This window comes from Lentinula edodes (genome assembly GCF_021015755.1).
Source record: "Lentinula edodes strain Le(Bin) 0899 ss11 chromosome Unknown C8R40scaffold_3, whole genome shotgun sequence".
Classification (NCBI taxonomy): Eukaryota; Fungi; Basidiomycota; class Agaricomycetes; order Agaricales; family Omphalotaceae; genus Lentinula; species Lentinula edodes.
The window spans coordinates 665,726-683,820 of record NW_025764309.1 but is presented as its reverse complement, the minus strand read 5'-3'; the positions used below and the strand labels follow the sequence as shown (position 1 = coordinate 683,820).

General features: G+C 46.3%; 4 protein-coding genes across 4 annotated transcripts; 2 read left to right on the top strand and 2 right to left on the bottom strand.

Annotated features, from left to right (window-relative positions):
* Positions 1-377: 377 nt before the first annotated feature.
* On the top strand, positions 378-2,551 carry C8R40DRAFT_1035762 (amino acid transporter; the record flags this gene model as incomplete). The annotated part of the gene is made up of 12 exons (XM_046223527.1): positions 378-600; positions 660-679; positions 731-789; positions 846-910; positions 965-1,025; positions 1,082-1,301; positions 1,368-1,402; positions 1,455-1,506; positions 1,568-2,026; positions 2,082-2,167; positions 2,220-2,286; positions 2,339-2,551. The coding sequence occupies 12 exons, from the start codon at positions 378-380 to the stop codon at positions 2,549-2,551; spliced, it is 1,560 nt and encodes a 519-aa protein (XP_046090867.1).
* A 109-nt stretch (positions 2,552-2,660) lies between these two features.
* C8R40DRAFT_1065973 (P-loop containing nucleoside triphosphate hydrolase protein) lies at positions 2,661-4,707 on the bottom strand (the record flags this gene model as incomplete). Its single annotated transcript, XM_046225711.1, has 6 exons — positions 2,661-2,723; positions 2,781-2,917; positions 2,960-3,029; positions 3,079-3,520; positions 3,575-4,208; positions 4,263-4,707. The coding sequence occupies 6 exons, from the start codon at positions 4,705-4,707 to the stop codon at positions 2,661-2,663; spliced, it is 1,791 nt and encodes a 596-aa protein (XP_046090866.1).
* Positions 4,708-4,864: 157 nt separating this feature from the next.
* Positions 4,865-8,891, top strand: C8R40DRAFT_1083169 (uncharacterized protein). Its single transcript, XM_046227232.1, has 13 exons — positions 4,865-5,099; positions 5,147-5,228; positions 5,280-5,531; positions 5,584-5,763; positions 5,814-6,077; positions 6,131-6,503; positions 6,603-6,656; positions 6,690-6,785; positions 6,813-8,197; positions 8,234-8,321; positions 8,343-8,399; positions 8,452-8,634; positions 8,683-8,891. The coding sequence occupies exons 1-13, from the start codon at positions 4,975-4,977 to the stop codon at positions 8,754-8,756; spliced, it is 3,213 nt and encodes a 1,070-aa protein (XP_046090865.1). The 5' UTR covers positions 4,865-4,974; the 3' UTR covers positions 8,757-8,891.
* A 48-nt stretch (positions 8,892-8,939) lies between these two features.
* On the bottom strand, positions 8,940-15,435 carry C8R40DRAFT_1035647 (Sec7-domain-containing protein; the record flags this gene model as incomplete). The annotated part of the gene is made up of 20 exons (XM_046223520.1): positions 8,940-9,083; positions 9,137-9,263; positions 9,321-9,462; positions 9,523-9,810; positions 9,865-10,062; positions 10,108-10,391; positions 10,440-10,773; positions 10,823-10,928; positions 10,982-11,155; positions 11,204-11,392; positions 11,443-11,548; positions 11,597-12,051; positions 12,107-12,426; positions 12,476-12,672; positions 12,724-12,845; positions 12,899-13,427; positions 13,483-13,667; positions 13,719-13,992; positions 14,042-14,172; positions 14,248-15,435. 20 exons carry the CDS (start codon positions 15,433-15,435, stop codon positions 8,940-8,942), a joined length of 5,493 nt encoding a protein of 1,830 aa, XP_046090864.1.
* Positions 15,436-18,095: the final 2,660 nt, after the last annotated feature.

Here is an 18,095-nt window from a genome sequence, read left to right as displayed (position 1 = left end):
TTGAAAAATCGGCTCGCATTATGTCAAAATAGGATTGTGAATATTAATGGTAGGTTTTTCATATAAATTGCAGTATATTAGTACCATAACATGCAAACAAATTGTGAGCAAATATTAACAATTTTCGGGGCTCGGTAATCTGAATAATTTTGTACCAAAGCTCACTATAAAACCAACCTTTCGGTCGCGAGAAAATCGGCTAATCCCCGCAGTGTCACATATGTATATTCTCGCTCTCTTTCAATACATACAACCGATGCACATGATTATACCAACTGCTACTAATTGGCTTCTTATCTTTGGAAACTCTCTTAGAATTCCTTCGTTTCGTGAAGCTTAAAGTCGTAGTCCTCCATCGGTTGCTTCCGTATCCTGAAATGTCGAAGCCAGAAGAAGAGCAAGTCTTCAACGTGGAAGATCCAGCGGGAGATGTAAACATTGAAGATTCTGACCAACGTCTCATGAAGCTGGGTTACAAGCCAGAATTCAGGCGTGAAATGTCTCTCTTGGGAGTCCTTGGAATCTCGTTCTGTGCGATCGGTATCCTCACGGGCTCAAGCGCGGCATTTCAGGCCGGTTTATTCTCTGGAGGTCCACTGGGTAAGCTCTCCGTGCTTTCAAATCAGTGAAGTAAATGGAAAATGAAATTCCCATGTAAGGTTTATTCTGGGGATGGAATGTGAGGATACTCTGATAGAGTTCAATTTTCGTGGTTCAACATGTTCTACAGATTTGTTCATTCTTCATGCTCCTCATTGCCTTGAGCCAAGCCGAAATCTGCAGCGCATAGTGGGTGGATATCTCTATATACGAAGATAATTCTGATGAGGATGGAGGTTGTCCAGTCCAACGATGGGTGGATTGTACTTTTGGGTATCAAAACTTAAGCCTGATTTCCCTGTTCTTGCCTGTAAGTTCACTCGCAAATCTTGACGCAATTTTGCTAATGCCGGTCTTACAAAAGATTGCACGGGTTGGATATACGCTATTGCTATGAATTTGACAGGGACTTCAGGGAACCTTACGTATAACATGGTTCAATTGCAACTCTTTGGCAAAATTTCTAAAGATGTTTGTACAGTGTTGCGCTCTTTATAGCTTCCCTTGTCGAAGTAGGGTCAGGACGCACACTGACCCGAGTACAAATAGCAGCTATTGCTTGGGGGATTAACATCCTGAGTGGCGTAATTAACACCATCGGCACAAAGGCGATCGGGAGGATGAGCACATTCAACATTTGGTGGACACTTGGGGGAACATTCGTTCTTGTCATAACTCTTTTAGTCAAGGCCCCAGTGAAAGTAATGCATTCATAGGATGCCAAATACTTTATTCTATTCTCCAGATCTGACAAAATAAATCTGCAGAACTCTGCAGAGTTTGTCTTCACAGATTTAGAAAAGTGCGCTAATTCTCTTTTATACATCGCACATGTATCGTTGATTGTTCCTAAGCTTTACAGGTTGGGGTTCGAAAGGTTTTGTAGTACTTCTTGGTTTCCTCCAAGTAAGTATCGGGTCTATTTCTCTCAGGCTGATGATCACATTTGACCGGTGATCATCTACAGGCAGTATACTCCCTGGAAGGAAGCGAAACAGCCGGCCAAGTAGCAGAGGAGGCCCTACGCGCAGAATTCCTTGCACCCATGGCCGTGGTTGGCAGTATCATTGGCTCATGGATTATTGGACTGGCGTACATGCTTGCGCTTCTGTTCTCTGTTCAGAGTATCACCAGCATTCAAACCACTTCTTACGCCATCCCTATCGCTCAGCTATATCACGACGCCATAGGAACGCGCTTGACCCTCATGTGTCTGACTGTAATTTGTTTAGCTCAGTTCATGGCTGCTGTTACAGCATTTACAGCATCCTCGAGATTGTATTATGCGCTTGCTAGAGATAATGCTTTCCCTGCGAAGGGTGCGTTTATGGCATTGAATCGATTTCAAGCACCCTTCGTTGGAATTTGGATGTCGGTTCTCATCGGGTGTGTGGTTTCCTGTGCTTACATTGGATCGGTCATCGCGGTCGGTTATACTCATATCACTAAAAAGGTTTTGACCAACTTACTTCTTCTTTCAGTTCAATGCGATATTGTCTTCTGCTGCCATTGCTGTAATGCTCAGCTATCTGCAGCCAATAGCTATTCGTGTATTCTGGCCCTCATCGTAACTTATTTCTATTCTCAGTCCAATAGCTCTCATCAATCAGTCCTTTTAGTCTCCAAGTCCGTGGACCCTTTCATCTTGGAAAATGGTCATGGGTAATCAACGCCGTAAGCCTCGCAGTTCGTTCTCTCTCCCTGATTTTCCTTTCGCCCAGCTCATTTTCTGTTGCAGTTTACATCCTTCATATGCGTACTCTTCATCCTTCCAACAGCATTTCCGGTTAACAAGACCAATATGAATTACGCAGTAGTTTCCATAGGAGGTATTGGAATGATTGTGGCTACGACGTGGATCTTCTGGGGGCGCTTTCATTACAAGGGTCCTGTACTAACCAATGTAGCTCAACGCCCTGAATCTGCATCCTCAGATGAAAAGATGGCATAAAGCTATTTGCAGATATATATACTAGGAAACATGTACGCCATAGTACGTATGTACGACTTCGACTTGTGGGTCACGGTGCCACAGTTTGGAGTGTACAAGTATGGATTGTTTAAGTGGCGAGGTTGGCAACTCCATCGGTGATTTCCTCGGTACCCTCAACGAGTTTAGTGATCTGCGATGAGGATTCTCGATCAATATTGACAAAACAGATCTACATAACATGACAAACCTTTCCAATGGCTATCGTTCTTCCTTCGTCTCGTAGTGTGAATCGGCCTAATTGAGGGTAGTCGGTGAATCGCTCCACGCACACAGCTGCAGTGGTTTCAATAAGAGCAACAATTTTTTGGCCTGATGGTGTGGATTCTGATCAAAAACCATTACCTCGTACTCATCTTGGATTCGTACCTTTCTTGGCATATTGAGGAGGTTTTTTTGACTTGCGGCCAGTTGCTTTGTCAAAATAGTGTAACAGGGACTGACGGTCGGTCAGCAAAGCGTTCCCATTCTACATATACAATACTTACAACCAGGGTGACCTCTTCCGCAAGAGTGTGTACGTGCATCACCGCCGAATATCCGGCGCAAATGATGCTCTTGTGTTCCAGAATAGCCAGCTGCGCCTCAAACTGACGCACGGCATGAATAGGCTTCGATGGGCTAGTGAGCACGAAACCAGGGTTGATGTCCTCGTCATCCACGCCGCGAATACGAATGCGAACATTGTCACCGCAAAAGGCGTCGGGGACTTCATCTTCAATTTCATTGTAAATGGCGGCGATTTCTACTTGGTCCTTGTTAGGCATGAGAACGAGCTTGTCGTCTTTGCGCATGTGTCCGGATTCGATCTTTCCAACAATAATGGTACCCATATCTTTGTATTTTTCGGATACGGGCATCATGAGAGGCGCGTTGATCTTTCGGTCAACCATGGGCATATGATCCATATGCTCGAGGAAAGAAGGACCGCTGTAGGTTGGGATTAGATGGAGCAAATAATTAAAGCGTAAGTTTGAGACTTACTCCCACCAAGGGCATGTTGTTTTAGGTACACGGTCTTTCAAATTGAGACCAGTGTAAGCGGACACGGGGATGAATGTTACGTCGGTCTTGGGGTTGAATCCAGCAGCCCTTACGAATGGTGTTAGCTTGTCTTTAATCTCATCGTATCTCCCTTTGTCCCATAGAACGGTCGGATCGTCCATCTTGTTGATAACGATCACAACTTTGGACACACCAGCGGTCTTGACCAACATGATATGCTCCCGAGTTTGACCACCGCGCTCAAATCCGGTTTCAAATTCACCTTTACGAGCTGAGATGACGAGGATCGCGATATCAGCTTGTGCAGCTCCAGAAATCATGGATGGGACGAAGGTCTTGTGCCCTGGTGCGTCGAGTATGGTGTAACGACGAATGGTTGTCTCAAAGTAGGCACGACCTACTTCAACAGTCTTTCCCTTCAGTCGCTCCTGAGGGGTCGAATCGAGTGCCCAACTGAGATACCAGGTTTCTCGACCAGCTTCCTTTGCTTCTTTTTCGTACTTTTCCATCGTCCGCTTGTCGACGGCACCGGTGATGAAGAGTAGATTACCACCTAGTGTACTTTTTCCAGCGTCTACATGACCAATGAAAACGATGTTCAGATGTTCTTTGGCTGTTAAAGGTCGGATGTGTAGTTTGTCATACCCCGAGAAGGATTAGAACGTACCATTTCCAAACAGGTCGTCCAGTACAGCCTTATCCGCCGCTGCCTGCACTTCCTTCGCAATAGCATTCGTATCTGTTTTGCTTTTCTCTAATGAAAAGGTTTTGGATGGAGCAGTAGGGGGAGCAGGGGAGTCTGATTTCACTTTGACCGATGTTTTCGCAGGGATAGGTGTAGATTTTGCCTGTGATGAAGTTGGGGTAGATGTAGGGGCATTTGACGGAGTAATAGCAGCAGCAGGGTCAGGCTGGACAACTGGTGTTGGAGCAGATGGCTTGGAGCCTCCGATGCTGAGAGATATTGTTGGAGGCGGACGAGGAGCTTCAGTTTGTTCTGGACGCTCGATTGGCGGGGGCAGAGGCGCTTGACTCTGCTGGAAGCTCTGAGGAGGAAGAGCAAAGCTCTTTCCTGGCACGAATTCGAAGGCCCCAGCGTTGAGTTTGCTCATGGCGAGAGGTAAAAGGAAACACGGAATTGATATTGTGATCAAAGTAATTTTCATCTCTCTATGGAGTCGGCTTTATACGATAATTTCATACTGATATCCACCGGTCAGTCAAGTTGAGTCATTTTAGTTATGAATGCTATGTATTATAGAGAGAAAAGGTTGTTTTTTTGGATCTTATTACAACGACCGTCTACTATTTCCTATTTCCTAATTTGGATAACGGCGCTTCCTTCATTACATAGCTCCACCTTCACCTTCCACCAATCAATGGCTGAGCCTGAAGAGTATTTGGCTGTTCTCAAGGCTTCGTACGACTATGAACCACAATCTGACGACGAGATTGCCATCAAAGAAAACCAGATCCTCTTTCTCAAGGAACGAACAGACGAAGAGTAAGTGATTTCTTGCAGTGTTTCCTCCCAATACTCATATTCTACAGCTGGTGGAAGGTCAAGATAAAGGGTGAATCTCAAGATCAAAGCACTCCCACTGGTCTTGTTCCTGCTGCTTATGTGGAACAGGTGCGTTATATAACTCTAGTTTGTCTGCAAGTGATTTACGGGCCACATCAGGCCGACCACCTGTCTTTGGTTAAAGCTCTCTATGACTATGAGGCCAGTGCTCCGGGAGAACTCACGATTATCGAGGGCGAAATCTTGCTTGCTTTTGAGCCTGATGATGAGTGGTTGCTGGTTCAAAGCACCAAGGAGGGCGGTAAAGCTGGCTATATACCGGCGAACTACGTAGAGACACATGTAGAAGGCACTGAAGAAGAGGCAACGGAAGAGCAGCCAGCAAATCAACGAATTATAGTTCCACCTTCAGTGCGTATTTAACACCCTCACCAAAGCCGCTGTATCTTGATCACCGTCCCAGCCCACCCCTTCTCCTCCACCCACATATGTCGATCCTGCAGATAGAGTCGCATCATCCAAACTCAACGCCGATGATATCAAGACTTGGTCCGTATCAGAGGTCGACAAGAAAGGAAAGAAGATGAAGGGAACACTTGGTATAGGTAGTGGGGCAGTGTTCTTCGCCAGCGAAACCAGCAAGGTGCATATGTAGTTCACTTATCACCTCTACGTCTACTCACCTTTACTCAGGCAGCGGTGCAGAAATGGCCCACAAGCTCAATCAGCAATATTAATGTTGAAAAGGCTAAACATGTCCACTTTGATGTTGAGGGCGGAGTCAGCTTACATTTCACCGTCGGCTCCAAGGACAACTGCGAAGCGATTGTCGCGAAGCTAGAATCTTCAAAAGCCTTAGCCCTTCAACCTTCGGAGGAAACACCTGCGCCGACACCCAGCAGAGCTCCTCCGCCACCTTCGTTAGGTTCGCTTCCAGCAAGAGCAGTCAAAGCCTCCGTCCATTTTGCTCCCGAGTCCCCCGCAATTATACCGTCTCCCCTGAAGCAGAGGAGCCAGAAGAAGAGGAAGAACCAGAAGAGGAGGGAGAAATGGCTGTAGCGCTTTATCCGTTTACTGCCGATGGAGACGATGAATTATCTGTGATCGAGGGCGAACAGCTATTGGTGCTAGAAAAAGATGGTGACGAGTGGTGGAAGTGTCGGAATGCTGAAGGCGCGGAAGGAGTGGTCCCTGCGTCATATATTGAGCTCGCGCCTTCTAACCGCCAGACTGCGCCAAGATCCACTCCCCTCGAAGAGGAACCAGAAGAGGAAGAGGAAAAGGAGGATCTTGTGGCGAAAGAGGCACAAGCCCGAGAACGAGCAGAGGCGGAAGCTGCTGCTGCTGCGGCCGCCGAACGTGCGCGGAAAGAGGAAGAGGGACGTAGAGAAAAGGATAAGGAAAAAGAGAGAAAGAAGAAGGAGGCGCAAGCGCGAGCAAAGGCTGCTGAAGCCGAGCGGGCCAAGAGGACGCAGGCTGCAGCCGTCAGTCATCCTTCGCCTCCACCTTCATCAGCCAACAACAGGTTAGTCATATGTACCCTGATCGCCAAGCTATGATTGATTACAGTTTTTAGTCGTTCTTCACCTAACAAAGACCGCCCTAGCTCTTCATCAGGACGAACCTCCGCCGAAAACGGTTGTATGTGCCTTTTTTTCCTGGCCTGTTTCAAAACCTAACGACTGTTTTCAGTCCCTCCTGCGGATCGTGTCCGGATTTGGCATGATCGTAGCGGGCAATTTCGTGTTGAAGCTGCTCTTCTTAGCTTCAAGGACGGAAAACTCAGGCTTCACAAGATCAATGGTGTCATTGTGGAAGTACCCTCAGAGAAAATGTCTGTCGAAGACATGCGCTACGTTGACAAACTTCTCAGTAAAAAGTCCCATCCTCCAACAAATGTCAATCTTTCCGATGATGATACCCCTCTCGCACTGCACCGTTCAAAATCATCTGGAGGGAAGGTTGCTCCTCCTCGAGTTTCTCCTCAGCCGAAGAAAGGCCCAACTATTGATTGGTTCGATTTCTTTCTCACTGCTGGATGTGATTTAGACGATTGCACTCGATATGCTGCGTCATTTGAACGGGATAAAATTGACGAGTCAATTTTGCCCGACATAACGGAGTCAACCATGCGTTCATTGGGTCTCAGAGAGGGTGATATTATCCGTGTCACGAAGGCAATTGAGAAGCGCAGGCCCAAATCTGCTGATAAAAGCAATGATCACTCAGCCCGGGATGAGGCACTTGCAAAGCAGCTCCAAGCGCAGGAGAGCAGCGATTCTCCAAAAGTTACTGCTCCTCCTAATCTATTTGCAAACGGGCCGAACGGTGTGCTCAAACCTGGAAGGAGAGGAAGACCTCAACCGACCAAAAGTCTATCCAGCGCCGTTGATCTTAACACCATCAGCGAAGTTTCCGACAAGATACAACGTACAGAATCGCCTTCGCTCCTAAGCCCCGTCTCTGCAGGGACACCGGTGCAACCTCCAGCTCGTTCAAGCTCTGCTGCGCTGGTCGCGAGTGGATTCGACGACGACGCATGGACGAATCGACCAATTTCTACAGAACCGCTGGCTCCTGCATCTCGTGCTCCACCTGTTACGGTGCCTCGTGCCCCTTCCGCTCCGCCTACATCTGCCCCCGCTCAAGCCGTTCCTGTTCCAACTCCTCCAAACCCTCCTGTCGCAGCTTCAGCCAGAGGTCCCCCAAGTCTAGCAAACACAACAGAGGACGATGTATTTCAGCAACTCGCTCGTTTAAGCGAGCTGCGAAAGAGCACCGCACCGGCACCGGCACCTTCTCCTTCTCCTATAACTAACGTCGTTCAAATGGGTACTCCCTCTCCGATACCTCAAGCGCCAACTCCCCCTACAGCTCCTAACGGATATCAAAGCGGCATGGGAATGAGCAACTCGCCCATTCCTATGGGTCAACATCTCCAAGCGCAACAAACAGGCGTATACGGCCCCGGACCACGGGGACCTTACGCCCCTGTCCCTTCAAACCAGAATCTCTTGCAGCCCTTGATTCCCACACAGACAGGTTTCAACGGCTTTGTACCGACACGAGCTAATAATGTAAATCTTTCGCAACCGTCATTTTTGCAATCGCAGCCAACTGGGTTCCCAACCACTCAACCTATGATTTCTTATCCAAACGGATTCCCGATAACGACACAATCTACGGGAATGCCGTTTGGTGGTATGAATGGTGGTATGACAGGTCTCAACAGTGGTATGAACGCTGTGAATCCTTTCGGCGCTGGAGGTGTTATGACGAGTATGTCCTCGGTCTCCTTTTGTTACCATTCGTCTCATTTTTATCTTTCTAGATCCAACAGGTTTCAATCCTGCAATGGGCCCGAACTTCAACGCTGGCATGTCTTCGCCTCCGCCTGTTCCTCCGCTCCCATCGGCTACTTCAAATCACAACAGCACTAATCCAGCCAATATCTTTGCGCAAATGAAGTCTGGGACCTTTGCCAATGACAACGAAAGCTCACTACCAAACCCGAGTAAGTGGTTTTGTTTTTATTGTTGATTATGTATTTCTCATTTTATAGATTATGATGCCCTACGGCCACAACCCACTGGCTGGGGAGGATTCCCAGGAACATCTTATGTTGGATATCAATGAATATTCCTCCTGTAGTTTTATTATTGCGATAGAAAAGCTTATCAATTTTGTGGATTTTTTACCTTGAATCTGAGCTGCCGTAAGGGCGGGGTTCCGTAAGCATTGCTCACATACCGACGCCCGTACTTTATCCAATAGAGCGTGTGAATTACGCGAGAATATACAAATAAATACTATACACAATTACGATGAATGCTTGTCTATGATACCCTGAGTGTGTCCAACCCGTATAAAATATGTTCTGAGGCATTGCCGTACCGATGTTGGTAACTCCCTTGCTAATAGATCTGCAGCTAAAGGATATATTGCTGGAAGATACCTTGCAAACTGTGAGAGTATTAGTAACATAATTGTGTACACAGGCGCTGGAAGAGACTGACGGCTTTATCATCAAAGCGGCAAAATCCGTCCAGAATTTCTTCAACTACAGGAGTCCATGCAATGATGTTTTTGGCTTGACTGTCTGATCGGAGTTTGTTGTAGTCTTCGACAACACCCAAGCTAAGTCTGTATGTACAAAAAGCATTATAAAAGGAAATAAAGACTAGCTACAAAGGTACTCACGGAAGGAAACGATCTGCAATTTGGGAACGGGCTGTTTGGTGAGCTGGCCTGGGATCGTAGTACATGCGTAATAGAACATGAACGAGCGTTGAAGCACTGCTCGACTCCTGCTTCAAGAGATTTGGCAAATGTTTCATGAAACCTAATTAGACATTTAATTCCATAAATCATAGTGTCTCAACGCGGGGGAATTTCAACTGACCAACTTTCCATAGCCCAGTGCGTAAATCCTTGTCTTCGTTGAACATTCGAGCAAACTGATAGCTATGGTCGAGGACACCCATGAGTTTAAGCAGCTGCTCTGGAGGTATGGTGTTATAAACGTTCTCATTCCGGAGTAGATCATTTGTGGTTTCAATAAGCAAAAGTTGCAGTACGCATTTCACAATAATCTGCTTGAAGATACGGCGACGTTCTGCCAATGAAGGCAGCGAGCTAGTTCTCGCTTGCTCTGACAAAGGTGCAGGAAGGATTGTTTGGCCATTGGTTTCTAAGAAAGAAAGTTGAGAACATTTCGAAGTCCAGTGAATAACTTCTATCTTACCCTCCGCGATCTCCGAGCTACTGTCAGCAATTTCTTCCCGTAGAGTCTCGTCAAATAATTGATGAGGTGTCGTGGTCTTGAACAATCTGACAAACGTAGTTGCGACACGTTCCCATCGAGCAGGGCTTAGCTTCGAAACATTGTTTTCCAGCAATTGCTGAAGACACGATGTTCCGATTCGAGCCAAGGTATCGTTTTCTACGCCGCTTTAGCTCAGTCTACTGTGAGATTGGTTCAACTGACCTTGACATATACAGACGCATAAAAGATCCAGAAGCCCGTCAAGGAAACGTTCCAGAATAGTAAAATGATAAGTGTAAAGGTCTATGAGATCGCGCAGGGCTTGTATCATTGTAGTGGATAACCAAACGCTCATGTCCTCTTGCGTGCTGAACCTTGAGAGATCTTGACTAGACTTCAAGACAGCAAAGATGGGGAAGAGAGTCTTCTTGCACACAGTATCCCAAAACTCTAAAGGATAGGTGTCTCCATAAGTCTTTAGTGTTGTGAATAGGGAATCGAGGGCGCTACGTGATGTTAGGTGACTGAACGTCGGGATGAAGAAATACGCTTACAGTCGTCGAACTTCTAGGTCCTCTCCGTTCATGATTATATCGTAGAAAGCGAACAATATGGGGTACCAATACTTTACCATGCCATCATCCATGGAAGAATTCGTCTCAGATGAAGGTCCTGTGCTCCAGCCGCACTCCGCACAATCTAACATAACGGGAATGACTCCTCTGAGCATTCCTATCGCCAGCAGACTTATCTTCTGATACTTGCTCACTTTGCAGAAGTCGGTGATGCACACTACCAGATCACTGAACGCTCCGTTACGAACGATGTCAGAAAAATGATCCCGATTCAGTTTAGTGACGATTTCGAAGGCGGAGTTGGGAATCCGTTCTGAGACGAACTCAACACCATACTTCTGCGATATGAGAGCATTACTTACCAGTGAGCACTTTGGACGCTGCTTGGAACACGCCGAACATTGTCCGCCACCCTGACCGCATATTTTGAACCCGAGCTTGTATCATTTGTTGTAAACATTGTAGCACCTGGAAACACGAATCAGTACAACCTTCTGGTCGTCAATAAATAGATCCCTCACCATGTCACGAATCTCTGGGTTGGTATTATGAATCATCGTATGTTCGAATGGCTTCAAGAAATCTTTCTGGAATTTAAAGAGCGGCAATTCTTCCTTCTCTAGAAATCGCATTGCGAGCTGTCGTAGGGAATCCAGAGCAAAGAAGCCGACATGAGGGTTATTGTGGCAACAGACCTGTGGCTGTGTCAGCCCAGGCAACAACGTAGTTTTCTACGACCTTACCTGATTGAAATGTTCCCCTATTATATCCCAGAGATTTAACCACTCGAGCCGAATACGATTCATGTTGTAGTACGAGATCTCGACAAGTTTCTGCAAACTGAACATTCGAGGGTGCTGTGACAAGCCGGAAGATTGTATTTCCTCCCATGAAACATCACTCAGGGCTTGGACAAAATCAACTATGGCAGTCTAGTTTCGACGTCAAGAAAGTATGATACTTGGACAGAAGAACGACATACCCCAGATAGAAAATGACTCAGAGAAAAGACCATATCTGCCGCTACCGTTATGTGTGTAGATCTACTTTCGTTCGCAAGCTCTTCTGCTGGCAATTTGCGCGGTCGGCTGTCAAGTCATTAATAGGACAGATATACTCGAGCCGATACCACCTACCCTTTCTTTTCTGGAACATCGACACCACTGCTAATGAGCTGCATATGCTCGAGTTGGCTGACACAAGTTAACACTTCGTGCCAAGAGCCTCTCAAATGATTGCCTTCAGTGACAGCAACATCGAGAAGAGCCTTGATCGCCTCCATATTCTTCGTCTTCATCTCTCCTAGATTATTCAAGAAGGTGAATTTAGCAAGGGTAGTGACAAACGCGTTTCTCTCCAGTTCAAGGTCGAAAAAACAGACTATCTTGATAGCACTCTTGAATCCATCGAGACAAAGCGCTACTATTTCCAGATCGTCAGTCTCTTGCAGTGGCCCAGAAAGGCCTGCTAGAAACGGAATCCAAGCCACCTCGAACATGGGTCGCACATGCACGAAATGGGACGCGCTGAAGAATTGGTTTCCAGCGTTCGAACCCTTTCGTTGCGTGCGCATCAATGTCTTGAACATGGCCTACAATAATGAGCGAATCAGATCGTAGAATGACTCGGTCGCCAACGTGACAAACTTCAGTTTTGTTCAACATTCCACTAGACTGCATCACATATGCCTCCCTCTGAAGATCTCGTCCCACATTTGCCAACGCACTCGCAATACCAGGACCAGTCGCACTGACTGTTATTGCTTCGACTTCGTCCTTCATCTTGATTTCATTACTCGTGATTTCGTCGAAGATAGGTCCCAAGAGGTCTTCAGGTAAATCTGCCCCGTCATTAATTCCACGATTGTTCTTGATGAAGTCTTGCTTTGTCATTCGTTTTTTGACCTGCGGGTTGTGGGCATCGGTATTCAGCAAGACGACGGAATATGCTAGAACGTATGCAGTGTCTAAAATGATTGTCAGTACATGTTCAATTATACAGCATGAATGACCTACCTGCGTTTGCAAAAGCCGTTTGAGTATTCCCAGCGACATAACGTTCAGCGAATTTTAACATGAATCGGTCAATCTTCTGCGCTTCTCCAGGCAGACGGAAGGATTGCAAGAAGAGGCGGAGCGCATCCACAAAAGCAAGGTTATTGAAGTCCAACTGATCGACAAAGGCATGCATGATGGCAATGTTCTCTTCGCCTCTGGAAAAAAGTTGAATTGCTACATCGAGAAATGTATTACACAAGACTAACCCTTCACCAAGATATTCACCAATCATGGATTTACTCAAACCATCAGTGTGCAACAGGAAGTTGGCAATGGCTTGGGGGGTTTTGCTTAGAATGAAGCCGTTTTCGATCAAGAAAGAAATACCCTGTTCAGCAAGGATCAGCGTTGTTCGGACATCGCAATATAGGAGCCACCCACCCGTTTAGGTTTGAAATTGAATCTTCTAATGCCTTCCAACAAAGTGGTCTTCTTTTGCTTCGCGCTCTCGAATCTACTTGGATCATCAGCGAGCTCCGGTGTCGGTTGTCGCAACTGTTCAGAGCTTGGTTCTGTAGCCAACCTATCCAATGACGAATCGGCAACCATCGAATCTCTCGGAGCCTCTTCACCGTTTTGCGAGACAGTTCCGGACTCGGATCCAACGAGAGTGTTGCCATCTTCGGTGCTCTTACCGGCAGCAGTGCCCCAAGCTACCAGCGATCTCAGGATCGCGACTAGACACTCCAGGCCTTGTCTTCGAAGTTGAGCTTCTGAAAGGCCCATGGTTGAGGTATCCATTGAGCCAGAAACTGACATGGCAGTCGTACTGAGAGATGGGGGAATAGTAGAATTCTTGCCTGACTGTTTGCTGGAATTGGGGGTGACAGCAGGGCTTGGAGGCTCATTGGTTTTGTTATGTTGATTGGTGGACGGGGACGTCGCGATTTTGGAGATAACGTTAATCAGGCTAGATATCGAAGCCTGTTTAGTGGATGGTAGTTAGGTGTCCAGAAAAAACCCACTGTTCATAAATGTTGTCGACAGCTTCGCTATCACAGTCATAGTTGAGATAAATATCTACCAAAGCTTGAGGATCTTGACATAAACGCGAAAACATCCCTAAGATAACAGCTTTTTGTTTCAAGGTCGATGTACGCATTTCCAGTATCGGGATATATATTTCGTGCAAAAGAACTTCAATCTCTTTCTGGGAGACGGATCAGAAAGGACTTTGATGAATTATTGAACTTACGCGTACCTTCAATTTTGTTCGCATGCCTGACAGCATTCTCCAGAAGATTTCCACACTGATGTCGAAAACTTGGGGTACAGGACTGATCGCATTGCGACTCACAGTCAGACAGAGATATTGGTTGATAGCTTGCACAAAAGTAGTTGCTTCGTTGGAAGAGTTGGAGTAGATGATGGCGGATGGGTCAATAAATAATGGCATATGTGTATTAAGGACGGTTAACACCAGATGCAACGAAAGTAATTTCGAGCGCATAGCATGGGATTTTACATCGCGTTCACTGGGACAAATTAGTTAGGACCTAACTCGTCAAGTTTAAATATGCGCACCTTTCGTTATTCAGGGGTTTCATCGTGAGTTTGCACAGTGCACGGAGCACTAAAAACGCGTCTTTGACGAACATGTCCTTCGTACTCAATCCCTTCCGACCAAAACCACTATGTCCGAATTGTTCGTGACTCTCCATCGCTTCAGGAACGTTTCTGCACTTATCATGAGAAAACAACTCCGGGAAGGTCTGCGATATGACTTACACGAATGCTTTGGGTGTACGCGGCCCAGATTCATCGTCCTCTTCGGGATGGGATCCATTGACTGACTCACTTTCAGTAGTGACAGGTAGCGGGCTTGCGGTCTCCTGTGGCAGTGACGCTGTCGAAGCAGAAGCATTGTCCTTGGTGTATGAGTCGGGCGTATTACGCCCATTGATTGCTGTCGGCGTTCTTGGGGATGGGACAGTAAACGGAAGGTGTTTTGGAGAAGCAAAACTGGTTTGACTTGGACTTCGGGATAAAGTCGCGCTGTCGATCGATGGGGGATAATCTCCAATCCTACAACGCGTGAAGACGTGATGCACCATCTGAGTAAGACCACCTTGTGCAACCATCTGATTAACAGGATCTGTACTCAGGAGGAAGACGTTATACACAGTTCGGACCGCCTTCAATAAGGAAGAATGGTGCACTAGGACGGTAGGAGAGAGAACCAGTGATAGTAGAGCTTTCACGATTTGTAGGGATACCGCATCGGGAGTATTCTCTGTATGACAAGCGGTGATTGTGTGAGCAACGAGGTCAACCAGGGATGGCAGGTTATCTTCGAGGGATGGACCCGGTGAGTTCGGAGGGGAATTGTAATCCGAATTCGCAGACAAAGGTGATTCCGCAAAAAAAGAATACGAAATTAATTTGGAAATACAATCCAAGCTGGCGATCATAAGCTTCTCGTTCCTCGTTTCGCAAGCCAGCCGAAGCGGTTCAAAGATTTCTTTGGGATGGTCACCGCCCTGGTTGCTGCGAATGAGGTCCAGAGCCTTTTGGGTGCTCTCTTTCAGAGGAGCAGAACGCTTCGCATCCTTAGAGGAAGCAATGATTTCGAGTGCAGAGGATATAAGTACAGCTGAAACCGAGTTGTTGCCTCTGCTGATGGTCAATGAGCGTCGATGAGTAACTGAATTCGACGAAAGCGGAGAGCCAGGTGTCTTCGGATGATGGGATTCTTTGAAGGTGTTAGGGTTGAATACGGGAGAAGAAGGCACTGGGGGAATTTCCCGGACAGTGGAAGAAGACGGCTCTGCCGATTTCAAGGTCGGCGTAAGTTCTAGGGAAGACTCTGGCTCTGGAACTGGGAGTTCCCTCTCCTGCGCGTCAGAATTCGGCGCAGTAATTCGTGAATCCGACACTGCAATGACGGCTTCATCGACAGCGCTTGCATTTCCGTCCATTTGCTCTTCTGTCATTGGTGCTGTTGAGTTCAAGACCGATAATTCTTGCTCCTGCACGCCAAGGATTGGTGCATGGATTTGCGGAATGGGTACTCCAACCGAAAGTTCATCAACAACATCTATATGTCCCTCTACGTTCTCTGCTGCGGATGGTTCATACTTCAGCGAATCCTCGATTTTTTGCGGCTTCAAATCTGGCTGTGGAGAAGGACCTGACCGGTGGGATGCATCTGCATCTGACTTATGGGCAACGGATATAGACGGATTTGCGTATCCATTCTGGGCGGGTGTATGTGGAGGGGAAGAAGGAAGTGGAATTTCAGCAGCAGAATGCTGGTCATCCATACTGAACGACAGGGCCTGAGAGCCCAATCTGAGTGGAAAAACGGAGAGTTAAAAGACGTGTCACGTTCACCGGCAAGAACAGGCAGAACGCCCGCTAATTGTTACATAGATTATTAGATATATGAATTCTTTCTTTAAACCCTCATCCAGCCCTTATCAGCGACGTGCCGACTTGAACCTTTTCTCCGAAAGTATCATAGGGAAAAGCATGAATTCCACATTATGTGGTATATCAACTAGGTACATTCACGTTGCTTACTGAGTCTGCACCAAACTAACAAATTCCATTGACCAGTGATGATTCAGACTATAGTGACCACACTGTAACGCTGACAGTGTTCCGCAGCCACCTCACCAAGCTGACACCAGAGGACCACCTTCAGGAATTAACGTACCCCTTTGGGGACATACACCTTGCTTGCGTTCCTTCTCACGTGCCAGACAACGTTGATTACAGCTTGCTTTGTGATATGAAACTCTCATTATCAACGCATTCTATTCAACTAGCCAGGCTCTATGTCAATAATCAAAACTTGTCGTACTCCCACTGAAACCAAAATCTAATGTCATTGTTGAACATGGCCACTTTGTCGTTAAACTGACATGCGTCCAACCTCTTCCACCTCAGATAAGCTCCTCTGATAGTGATTTCCAAGTGTGGCTGCCGCTGATATGGACAGATAACTTTTGGTAGGTTCTGTATGCAGGTAAGCAATTAGTATGCATCCATGATGTGCACTTACTATAACCATAGCATAGTACAATCTTCCTACTTCAGTGAAGAAATCATAAATTTCGGGTGCAAGTTGTGGACATAACCTTTTGATGATTCCCTCTGTTTCACCCAGTTGTATCATCTCATTTAATTTGTGCCGAGCCACAATATCTGACACTATTCCTTCACGCTGGTATAGACTATTCTTCATGATTGTTTGTGTCACATCATCCCTGGTACTGAACAATGAAATCAATATACAAACCTCAGTGTACATGAAGCATTTACCTCAATGTGATGAGTTTGCCCTCGCTCTTCTATACTCACATCATAGGTAGCTAACTTCAACAGGTGCTACTGCGTACTCATATTTGCCACACTTCAACTGGGTGGAGGGATGAAAGATGGGAAAGACGGGGTACCATCATGGTGGTCCATTTTGTCGAGAGCTGGCTGCAGTTACGAGTATGAGATGGGTATGCAGGGACAGGGTACATGGCAGTACACCCAAACCGTAAAGATTGTATAATGGGAAAGATGTCATATTTGCTGTGGGACCAGCTTGGGACGGCACTGACAATGTTCATCATCAGCAAATGGACAGAATGGAATAGGTGAGGCCAAACAAGGGAACACAGATGGCGTGAGAAAAGAGCAAGAGCAAATAGGGTACTGTGCAACAAATAGCACATAAGGCGGAAAATCCAAATCTCATTTGGAGGACTTTCGAGCGATGAAAGGGATGAGTGGGAGACAGGTGCAACAAACTGTGGATAGGATTAACAAAAAGTAGTGAAAAAAACATAAGAAATGGACAGTTATTTCAGTAGACATCAAACAGAGATTGCAGCACAGGGGACTTTGAAAGAGAAGTAAATTTCTACTAAGAGGTGGGGTCAATTTATAAAGCTATGATGCATACAAAGAAAAGACTAACCATTTGAAAAAAAAAGGGGAGCAATCGAGTGTAACGGAAGGGATAGGGAGAAGCGAAGTGATACTGAGGGTGGCTGTTTAGTATAGGTGAGCGCAGGGTTGGGACAAGGGAAAGTAAATCAGGGCTGCATGAAGGTTCACAGAAGGGTCAGGTGATTGCCTTATAGGGCAAAAGCGATGCGTCGGACCGGACAAAGATAACTTTAAAAGGAAATTTTGCACGGGCGCTTGAGGTTATGGATGTTCAATGACCATTGCAAGCAAGGTGAACAATTTGGCATACATTGAGGCAAACAAGGACCAATGCTTTGATGCGATATTCAGAGCCAACAATGCAGTCGGTGACTTTGTTTACAAGTTTACAAGATGATATTCATCTATGTTCCATAAGAACTAAGGCCTAAGTAAGGCTATGTACATGTAACCGATGAACTAGACTTGTTGTTTGTAAATATAGGTGACTAGGTATGTCAGTACCGCGAATAAATATCCGACGCTGCGAGTTTACAATGAGAGGACAGGCAATCATGAGGAATGCATGGAGAATGAAATGCAAAAAAAGAAAGAAAAAGAAATTAGATGAACAGAACAACTAAAACCATGCGATGAATACGCTGAGATATGTGAAAATCGAAGAAAGAGGAAATCTGTTGGAGTGAAGAGA